At 39.2% G+C, this 10,821-nt stretch overlaps 2 protein-coding genes across 4 annotated transcripts; one reads left to right on the top strand and one right to left on the bottom strand.

Annotated features, from left to right (window-relative positions):
- The first annotated feature begins 655 nt into the window (after positions 1-655).
- On the top strand, positions 656-7,651 carry actr8 (ARP8 actin related protein 8 homolog). Of its 2 annotated transcripts, none has more exons than XM_011476849.3 (13): positions 656-2,150; positions 2,835-3,005; positions 3,084-3,197; positions 4,485-4,589; positions 4,666-4,839; positions 5,023-5,116; positions 5,199-5,331; positions 5,417-5,570; positions 5,701-5,796; positions 5,901-6,041; positions 6,122-6,428; positions 6,578-6,741; positions 7,328-7,651. In XM_011476849.3, exons 1-13 carry the CDS (start codon positions 2,019-2,021, stop codon positions 7,469-7,471), a joined length of 1,929 nt encoding a protein of 642 aa, XP_011475151.1. In that variant the 5' UTR covers positions 656-2,018; the 3' UTR covers positions 7,472-7,651. The 2 variants fall into 2 exon arrangements, with proteins under 2 accessions (XP_011475151.1, XP_004070378.1); XM_004070330.4 differs by having other exon boundaries at positions 3,087-3,197; positions 7,328-7,610.
- selenok (selenoprotein K) lies at positions 7,652-10,353 on the bottom strand. Of its 2 annotated transcripts, XM_004070329.4 has the most exons (5): positions 10,242-10,353; positions 9,691-9,781; positions 9,474-9,548; positions 8,558-8,653; positions 7,652-8,142 (listed from the first exon to the last, which is right to left on the bottom strand). In XM_004070329.4, the coding sequence occupies exons 1-5, from the start codon at positions 10,258-10,260 to the stop codon at positions 8,139-8,141; spliced, it is 285 nt and encodes a 94-aa protein (XP_004070377.3). In that variant the 5' UTR covers positions 10,261-10,353; the 3' UTR covers positions 7,652-8,138. The 2 variants fall into 2 exon arrangements, with proteins under 2 accessions (XP_004070377.3, XP_020560158.1); XM_020704499.2 differs by lacking the exon at positions 7,652-8,142 and having other exon boundaries at positions 8,554-8,653.
- Between the last annotated feature and the right edge of the window lie 468 nt (positions 10,354-10,821).

Raw genomic sequence — 10,821 nt, 5'->3', positions numbered from 1 at the left:
TAAAAAAAAATTCAGATACAGTCAACAGAAAATGTTATTTCAGGGAATGATCTTCTTCCACTTTCGGCTTCTCCCATCAGGGGTCGCCACAGCGAACGAGTCGCATGGTAAATTTGGCAATGTTTTACGCCGGATGCCCTTCCTGACGCAACCTTCTCAAACCGGGCTTGGAACCGGCAGAGGTAGAGAAGGGAACAGGGAGCAGCCCGGAGTCGAACCCGGGTTTCACGGACGGAAGGCACCGCAAACCAGCACGAGCTAAACTGGCTCCCCCAGGGAATGATAAACTAGATAAACAAAAATTCATTAAAAAAATCATCCTCCATCCATCTTTTTGCGCATATATGGGACCGGGTCGCGGGGGCAACAGTCTATCCGAGTTGCCCGGTGACCTGGCAGTCCTCAGTAAGGCTCCCCAGACCCCATACTCCCAGAGCACCCTCCAAAGGATACCACGGGGGACGCGGTCAAACGCCTTCTCCAAATCCATGAAACACATATGGACCGGATGAGCGAACTCCCATGGAACCCTCCAGCACCCTAAAGAGGGTGTAGAGCTGGTCCGCTGTTCCACGACCAGGGCGGAAACCGCACTGTTGTTCCTGATCTGAGGTTCGACTATTGGACAAACTCTCCCCTCCAGTACCCTGGCATAGACTTTCCCAGGGAGGCTGAGGAGTGTGATTACTTGGTAGTTGGGAAAAAAAACAACAACCCCAAAACATATGTACTGTATTATACATACACACATGTAGTCTATATACCTATACATATAAACATATGCGTATGTACATGCATAAACATACATACTTATGCTAATGTTGGCAGTATAAATTATTGTTCAAGATAAATAAACAGTACATTTATACATCATAAATATTAATTTAATTAAATATAATTTCTGCCCATAAAGTTTAATTAACTGCTTCAAAGGAAGTGAACTTTTTTATAACATGTACCTTTCCACTACTACTGTGTAATTGTTGGAATTGAAGTTAAAATGTTTCCAACTTTCAGAGCAAATATTTATTTTCCTTTAAAGGCATCTGACTTCACTTTAATTCTTCTGTTGAAAACAGTTACTTTTTTAAAATGTATCTACTTAACTTCCCAACACATTTAACCTCATTGTAGTATTTATTGTTGTTTTTCTTACATATATGTAATGCTTGTACTAATGTTCTTTTTGTTGTTTGTTTATTTTATTCTATTGTATTCTAGTGCTGTTGGAACTTAATAGTCCCCTTAGATGAAACAGGATTTTAAAATATTTACTGTAAACTTTGTGAGAAGTGAATATAAGTAAGAAACGGTAAAATGTGCTCATTTTTTATGTCCTTCTGTTTTGCAAACTTTTTCAAAATAGTAAACTGAGTCTACTTTTACCATTACGAGTGTCTGTGTTTTGGTTTATGTTGATATTTGAAAGTAAATGCAGGTGAGTTTTACTTTTAGAATGCTTTTTGTTGCCTTTTTTTGTACATGTGATCCAGTGAGACCTTTCTAAAAGGAGGAAAGACCCTTTTTTCTTTTTTACAAAAAATCAACGAGAATGATCCCTTAACCACCTTTGTGGAAATAGCTGATATCAGAAAAACTATAGGGGAACAGTCATACTTCTTAAATAGTGAAGGAAAGTGTTATTAATTTAAATGTTGGATAATGAAACGCTAATCAATGTTCTTTGCCTCGAAGAATCACGGCCGAAAAGAAAAGATTTTTAAACTTCTGCTGTTGTTATTTATTTATTTACTTACTTGTTTATTTGTTTTCGAAAAATTAATACTAACAATCTTTGACGTGACAAGACCGTTCTATTACATTATTTTTTAATTGGTTCACAGGCACTTTTCCCAACCAATAAAAAACAACTGTCTTGTACCACGTGACCAAACACGGAAGTAGAATATGTGATCTCCGTACCCCTTTTTGAAGCGTGTTTGTTTCTTCATTTTTGCACACTTGGACATAAAGAAGTCGGTGTATTTGAATGTTTAGTCAAAACTGCTAAAATAAAAATGACTCAGGCAGAGAAAGAGCTAGAATGTGGCGGGAAGGAAAAAGAAAAGGAACGAGACAAGGAAAAGGAGCAGCAACGCGGAGTGAAACGACCCATCACTCCTGCAGTCATCCCTGAAGCCACCCACGAGGTAAGACTCACGTCCACTGCGTTCCGAAACCAGAATCATTTAATTATTTATGGGGGGTTGATTTCAAAGCACAGCGTATTCAGCTGTTCGTTGTTTTGAAATCACATCATGATGGTTACTTTTGTGCTTTATACTTTTGACTTGGTGTGATTTATAATTTCATAATTGTTACAAACATAAAAAATAGGAACATTTTGCCCCCCCCTCAAAATACTTCCAGGTTTTACATAATAAGAAACTTATGCTTTGTGACTTTTCCACAACCACAAATTATTGTTTCCTGCAATGCTGGTCTGAATTTAAGTCGTCATATGTTTCCATGAAAACACAAGCATTTTCTTTTTAAATTGTTAAAAGTTAAAGTTTTTATAATGGTTAAGGGTTTTTAGAATTCCCAAGATTTCTGAATGAAGCCGTTTATTCTGAGCACAGCCTGGCCTTAATGAAAACATACACATTTGCTTTTAAAATTTTAGTTTGATTCTGATTTTTAAATATTTGCTCACTCCTTCCTGAATATTTGTGTCATTCTCAACACACATTAAGTTGATCCGTTCATAAAAGGAGAATTGCATGATTTTTTTAAACCATTATTTAATAATCAATTTAACCTAATTGCCTTTGAGTGCAACATTATTTGTGTTTATTTACATGAAAATGGAATGCTTGCTTTTTGTTTCCCAGCAAATTCAAACCAACTTTGTTATCGTGATCAACCCTGGTTCAAGAAGTGTCCGGATTGGCCGAGCGACGGACACTCTTCCAGTCACTGTACCACATGTAATTGCACGGAGACATAAGCAAAGTGGGCAGCCCAGACATGAAGATCCATGGCTGATAAGAGACGGTTTAAATGTAAGTACCTCTGCACAATCGTTAAAATATTTTTTATTATTTTATTATATAATTTATTTACTTTACCATTGTGTCCAGCAGAAACCAGAGAGTAATGAGCAGAGGCAGAATGGGCTGAAAATGGTCGACCAGGCCATTTGGTCAAAGAAAATGTCAAACGGTGTGCGAAGGACTCCGGTGTCTGCTGAACAGGTTTGCATATGAAGAAAAAAAATCATAAACACATGCATTAATACATCTATTTCAGCATTCAGCATCTTAACTTGTACTAATTTGTGAGATAAATGGGCATTTCAAAATAAAGTGATCACTGTACATTTAATCTTTTCTGACCTTATAATAGTTATCTGACCTCTGATGTGGGATCTGTGGCTGTTATACTTAAACAAAATAATTTCCCCATCTGGTAAAATATAAATGACATCTGTTTTGTCACATATTAGAAAGCTGATTACACCAAAGCCAGATGGCATGACTAAAATGACTGCATTATGAAACGGTGGAGAATCTTGCCAAAAGTGGGCATCCAATCAAAAAGTACAGCAAGAACACAGAAACATCTCTGCTAGAAGGTCAGAAAGAGGCCACACAATGAAACCTGACGTCTCATCTCGTTTAATTTGGAGCCATAGTTCATAAAAAAAGAGACGAGCCAAAAATACCTGGCATGCCAGAGTTTAAAGAGCATCACTCAAAGATCATTTAAATTTTTCCAGAAAACATTCAAATCCCCAAGACTTTGGGGAAAATATTCTGTAAACTAAGCAGACAAAAACTACTTGGAAGGTCCATGTTCCATTACATTTGATGTAAAAGTCACTTGCATTTCAGGAAATAAAGCATCATACCTACTCTCAAACATGGTGGTGGCAGTATAATAGGTTGCAGCTGTTTGGGTGCTTCAAAAACTAAGAGACCTATTTTGGTAAAAGGAAACAGGAATGCTTTGGTTTATAGATGAAGTCCTGAAGGAATGTTCTCCATTTGTTTGTGATCTCTCAGAGGTTCTGCAGCAAAACATTGAGCACATCAACAGGCTCCCTTAATGGTTTAAGAAGAAGTAAATGCAAACTTTGAGTGACCCACATCTGATGACGATGCTGAGGCATGACATGAAAGGGGGTTCTTACTTCAGAGCTCTACAATCTGGCTTGGCGACAGCAATCCTGCAAAGAGGAGATGGTCAGAATTGTTCCACAGTTTTGAAAAGACTCATTGTCTGTTACAGTAATCTGCAATAACTGGCAATTGCTATTGTAGTAGCATAGGCTCTGCCCAACCACCTATTAGCTTTTGGATGCTTTAGAGTTCTTTCCTTTTTTAATGAAAACAACATTTTCATCTAAAAACAGAATTTTGTGGCTACTATTATCTTCGCTGCGATTCAGTAATCTGAAACCTCAACATCTAAACAAACGTGAAAAAAAAACTGTTTTTGTTAAACTTCTTATTTATTGTCCTTACTTCTGTGTGTTTTAGGCCCGAGCATATAACTGTCAGATCCGTCCAGCAGTTTTAGACAGCAGCTCCAGGGGGAAGTGGACCAACACGGGGCACCACCCACCTTATCTGGTGGGAGAGGAGGTGGGTGCCCGTGTCTGAGACTCCTTACGCTCCTCAGAGTTTAGGTTTTCTTCACCTTCCTCTGTTCTTTTTGCAGGCTCTTTATGTAAATCCATCTGACTGCTATAATATCCACTGGCCTATAGTCAGAGGGCAGTTTAACATTCACTCTGGGCCTGGAGGATCAATGACCGCAGTCCTGGCTGATCTGGAGGCAATCTGGAGTCACGTCCTTCAGAAGCACCTGGAAATCCCTCTGAAAGATTTGAAGGTTGGATAACTGACTTTTCTTTCTAGTTTTTGTGCTTTCTTCCAATCCTTTTGTTGAGTTAAGATTTCAGATTTTTTTAAAGCTTTTATCTGATTGAACTGTAGAAATGGGATCAAACAGCATTATTTCCGTTTAATTATCATTTTCTTTGTTAAAGCAACATAATGTGTTTTTGGCTGCCAGTATTACAGATGCATCCTGCTGGTTCCTAACATCTACAACAGACAGCACGTCAAAGAAGTTGTCAACATGTTGCTGCTTAATATGGGCTTCTCAGGTATTGTGTAGTTATTTGTGGTTGCAGATAAAAGAAATCTATGCTGTTAACATGATTCAATGCTTTCTGCTTGTTTGTACAGCAATCATTGTGCACCAGGAGTCGGTGTGTGCCACATTTGGCAGTGGGCTGAGCAGTGCTTGTGTAGTAGATGTAGGTGATCAGAAGACCAGTGTTTGCTGTGTTGAGGATGGAGTGTCTCATCGGAACTCCAGGTTTTTACTAAATAAATAACAAAACCCATTTATAGTTTTTATCTTTTTAGCTTAGTTCATGCTCATTGCTGGTCTGACTCCACAGGTTGTGTTTGGCGTACGGTGGCTCAGATGTGACCCGCACTTTCTTTTGGCTCCTGCAGAGGGCAGGGTTTCCCTACAGAGACTGTCAGCTTTCAAAAAGACTGGACTGCCAGCTCTTACAGCATCTAAAGGAGATTTTCTGTCATCTAAATCAAGTGTGTTGACAAAAATAATCATTTAGAATATTTTATTTTATTAAAGTTACAATTAAATTATCTTAAATGTACCTACAAGATCCAGGATTTAATTAGCTAATTTCAAAGCTCTTTTTTCTAATTTTAACAGGACATATCAGGATTACAAGATCATGAATTTCAGACACGCTTCCCTGAGGCTCCTGCTCTTTTGTACCAGATTCGACTTGGAGATGAAAAGTTACAGGTATCTGTTCGTACTTGAATAGACGTTGTTAAAAAAAATCTGTGCTGAAATATAAAGTCATTATTGGCGAAGCTCTAATGGGTTGTTTTCAAATCTCATTTTAGGCACCCATGGGCCTTTTTTATCCAACCACATTTGGCATTGTTGGACAAAAGATGACACTGCTTCAGCACCGTTACCAGGGCGACCCAGAGGATCCCCATGATGAACATTATCTGCTTTCCACACAAAGCAAACAGGATCAAGTAAAAGCCTGAAAAAAGGAAAAATTTTGCTTTTGAAGTATGAGTTGTTTATTTCCTCACTCTACTGTTTTCTCCAAAAGTCTTCCAAGTCTGCTGCAGACCGGAGGGCAGGTGCCAGACCTGTTGGCTTGGAGGGTGAAATGAGCAGTCAATGTGGATTTGGGGAGACGTCAGAACTTCCTCGGGGCTGTGGAGGAGGTGTGGGGAGCGGAGGAGTAATGCAAGCGGAAATGGAGCTGGGGCCCACCCAGGGAGAGAGTCTGATGGGTGCAGGAGAAGCAGAGGAGCCGCTGTCAGGACATCTCTCCAGAAAGACTATTATGAGCCAGTTTGAGAGCAAAGCACTGGGGCTGGACAAGGCAATCCTGCATAGCATTGATTGCTGTGGTAAGGAAGTTAAACTGTGGAGTACAGAATGAACTTTCAACATAAACTCAAAAATAAAAATGGAATTTTTAAAGCATCAAATATATCAACCCAGTGAAATACTACAGGAAGTGTGGAGATGTCTCACTGCTGTGTTTTTTTTGTGACAGCATCAGATGAAACCAAGCGTAAGATGTACAGTTCCATCCTGATCGTGGGAGGGGGCCTCATGTTTCAAGGTGCTCAGGAATTCCTGCTTCATCGGATCATCAACAAGATGCCCCCGTCCTTCAGAAGGCTGGTCGATAACGTGGAAGTCATAACACGACCAAAGGTAACTGCTGCAAATACTTCAGAAAAACTTGGATCTGAGCTACAACTTACAGATGAAATCGAGAACCATAAGAGTTGGTAAACCTTTTTTATTTTATTTTTGGAAATAAATGATCTGATCTTCTAAGAAGGTAAAAATGAACTGAAAAGATGTTTTAAATGAAGAATTACATTATGGTAAACTACAGATGGAGTGATCCTCTTGTGAAGCATTTACTGCTGTCAACAGTTTGATTTCTTACCTGTCGTGCACATCGGTGGTTGTGTTTTAGAAGTTTAAACTCTGGTCTTTTCAAAACTAGGTTTTTCTACATGTATAAATGCTAGCAGGTCAGTACTTTGACTTAATCACTTCTAAACACGTTCTTTAATTTAGTTTGGTTGTAAATCACTTTCTGTTTCTAGGATTTGTTTTCCCATCAACCGGTTTGCTTTTAAAAATAATCTCATTGTAAATGTGACACAACTTTTAAATTTGCAACTTGGTATTTACACACCTGAAAGGCAACATTAAAGCTTTACATCATATTCTAAGTTGACAGATCCTCTAACTCCCTTTAATTTCTTATGGCACACGTGTTCTGCAGGATATGGACCCCCGGCTGATCATGTGGAAGGGGGGAGCAGTGCTGGCCTGTCTGGACACCACACAGGAAATGTGGATCCATCAGACGGAGTGGCAGCGCTTTGGCGTTCGAATGCTCAGAGAAAGAGCCGCATTTGTCTGGTAAAAAAATGTCCATGGAAAAGTCGTACTGACAAGTAAACCCAGTCTTGTGGACAAAGATACAACTATTAATTCTAGTTTTGCATCAAACAGGAGAGCTAACCTAGTTGTTTATATTATGTGAATGTTTGTGATCTCACCCTGTGTTAACATGTGTACCCAGTAATAAATTACATGTTTGTAATGTATTGTAAATTTATGTTTTATTTGAAGATAATATTCATTTAATACAGCAGTTTAAGTGTGAGGTGTTAAGGGATACTCTGAAATTTTTGCTGGTTATCCATTTATCAACCATTAAGTGTTTAGTGAGATTATCGATGGCAAATGGAACCAAGCTCACTTTGATCATACCAATCAGCCGCTCACCACTACATTTTTATTGAAACATGAAACCAAGTAAAGAAACTAAATAATTTCAAGAATGTATAAGCAAAACGCATGTAGTACATTTGTGAGAAACCGATGTCACAGAACAAAAGTCCAAAAAAAAGGTCAGGAGGCTGCTGCTTTATCAGCCATTCTGGTCCCTAAATGAAGGAATTCCCAGAGAGGCGTCAGGAAACTGCTTGAGGCAGTAGCAGCGAATGAAGAGGGGCTCCAGGACAGCAAGCAGGGCGTTGTCACAGCTGCTGAGTTAGGCCCCGCGCCTACACTACACGTGTAGGCGTTTACCTATAAGAAAGTCAGAATAAAATCATTTTAGAATAATGCTTGAAGTACCTTAAAAGGATGTTTTAAAAGTAACTACAAGTTCCAGTAAATTCTAACCTGAAAAACATGCAGATACAGAAAACACACAGTAGAAAGTCCCACATCTGATGTGAGACTTTCTACTCTGTGTAAATAATCAATATGTTATTAAGTTAAAGCAAGTCATGGGTCGGAACTGTGGGATCTGCTGCAAATGAATGACAAAACAAACAAGTAGAAGGAAATGCAAATATTGAGGTTTCTATTCATTTGCATTTACTTTCAGCTGATCACATATGTGGTGATGCAAGAAGTGTTGCCTTTGGTAGGATAGACTATAGAAGAAGAATGTGTTAGTTGTATGATGTATTTTTTGAATTGTGAAACGAGCTCTCACCTTCCTCATCCTCCTCCTCCCATTGGTGGAGCATTGGGTCCTGCACCATGGTTTATTCTTCCTATCCGTCTCCTGCCACCGGGTGGTCCTGGAGGACTGAAAGGCAAACGACAAAAGCAGAGGATTCTAGAAACCAATCCACTTATGATCCATTTTAAAGTGTTCCCAATCGTCTTAATTATGATGATGCTGTTTTAGCCAAACATGTTCTAGGACATAGATTCTGCAGAGCGGCATTAGTTCATTAGAAATTTGCCTCCGAGGAGTGGGTGGGACCACTGGTACAGAGCTTTCCCACCGCCCTAACCCTTACTCATAACTGAGCTACTTGTTTACATGCTCTTCCGTTAGCTTACAGTCCCTCACACCCCCAACCTAACATTAACAATTAACAAAAATAGCGAGCAATATTGGAGCTATCCAGCCTTAAAGTTGTGAGCCAGAAAACAAAGACCCACATGGATCTAGTCATCTACGCCACATTGCATCAGAATAGAGCAGAGCAGGGAGCTTGTGGCTCACCCAGCGTATTTTCTGTCACAGATACTATTTTTTTCTTCAGCTCCAGATTTATATCGATTTGAATAAAGGAATACTCAGAATTGCCATTTCAATCTGAATTGGACTGAAATGTTGTCGGTTAAACACCGAGAACAGTTTTCAACAGAGTGGGCTTGCTTGTCATGCTTCAGTGGAAAAAGTGAACCGGTATGTGGTTTCATTTCTAACTTCTCAGCTCAATATGTTCCCAAGGGTGTTTGGTTGTTTAAAGGAAAAAGTAAAAACAATTGCACCTCTTTATGTAGTCAAAAATGATCAAATACTTCGTAGTAAATGTGTAAATGATCTTAAAATACTTTTGATTAAATCAAGAAAATGTTTTCAAATGAATAAAACAGCTTAAGTTTCAACCTACCCTCTGCCGTCACTGAAGCGTGATGAAGCTGAGTTTCCGTCCTTTGTCAAGTCAGGATGAAACATGGTTTTGAAGCTGTAAGAGTACAATCAATGTAGACTACTTTTATGGTTGGTGTGCTTTGATCAAAGTTCTTGATACTGTTCACCATTAATTGTTTAGTCCTTAAGAAGACACATAACAAATAGCAAGAATGGTGTCTTGTGATAGGACTTACAAGAGCCTGAAAAATTCCAGTGCGTCCCAGAAAAGATCCACCAGTAAGGAAAGTCGCCATGGCGACTGAGCCCTGCTGTCCAGGACCTGACCTGAGGAAAAAAATATATATACATACAAAGTGATGGGCGTGAGACTGCAGGTGTTCTGACATATGTATTCAGTCAGTGTGTTCACATCCAACAGCTAAGCATTCAGGCACAGTCCAATACTTATATGCAACTACGCCAGGGCTTGAGGGAATAATGCAAGAAAAGCAGTTTATCAAAATACATTGTTAGGTTAGGCATTTTACTGTCAGGTTGCAGAAAAACATGTACATCCATACATTCACTGCTACGTGAATTTAAGACCTATTTCAAGTAGGCTGCGCAGTCAGTTATGCTAAGCTAATTAGCTCCAAATCTAGCCCTATTGTTTATATCATTACCGTGTTCTGAGTCGTGTTTTATGTTATTCGGGAATTTCTTATATATCTACTAAAAGGCCAAGATTGTGTTTAGTGCTCAAAAAGTTAAGAAAACACAGTAATAGACGGTGGTAACGACTTACCGTTCGACACGTACACCATTTTTCCACCGCAACCTCCACTGCTGTGTTTACACCTGACGTAACTTCCGGGTTTGAACTGTCGCTTCCTATGGTCTGCGCAGCCGCCGCGTAGATTTAAAAACCAGGTGGAAAAGTGATCTCCTGGTTTCTGTGTTGGTAGAGACAAAATCTGAACATGTATTGCTGGATTTCAATGTATGTCATTGCTGTAACAAAGTGAAAGACTGGGGCCTTTTATAAATTTTACAATTTTTTTTTTAAAGAGAAAAGGATGATTCTGGAGAAGAACATTGAAAGTCAGAAGGAGCAAAATTTTGTCTTTGTAGATTTTGACTAAACTTAAGACACAGTACATTGACGAGCTGTGGTTTTAGTTTTGGGAAGTTTGAAGTTGCAGAGATGTTTTTAGAGTTAGGCAGGACAGACTCATGTACAGATAGGGCCCCAGGGGTGCTTGAGCACTTGCCCTTTTTGCCTCACATTAAAACGTGCTCCAATGCAAGCCGGGGACAGCGAGAGAAACTGCTGCCTCATGGAGAACTGAAAAGACGTGACGGTAAGGCTCCTTGAATCTGTGTGT

The sequence above is a fragment of the Oryzias latipes genome, chromosome 7, assembly GCF_002234675.1.
Source record: "Oryzias latipes chromosome 7, ASM223467v1".
NCBI lineage: Eukaryota > Metazoa > Chordata > Actinopteri > Beloniformes > Adrianichthyidae > Oryzias > Oryzias latipes.
This window is presented reverse-complemented; position numbering and strand designations above follow the sequence as displayed.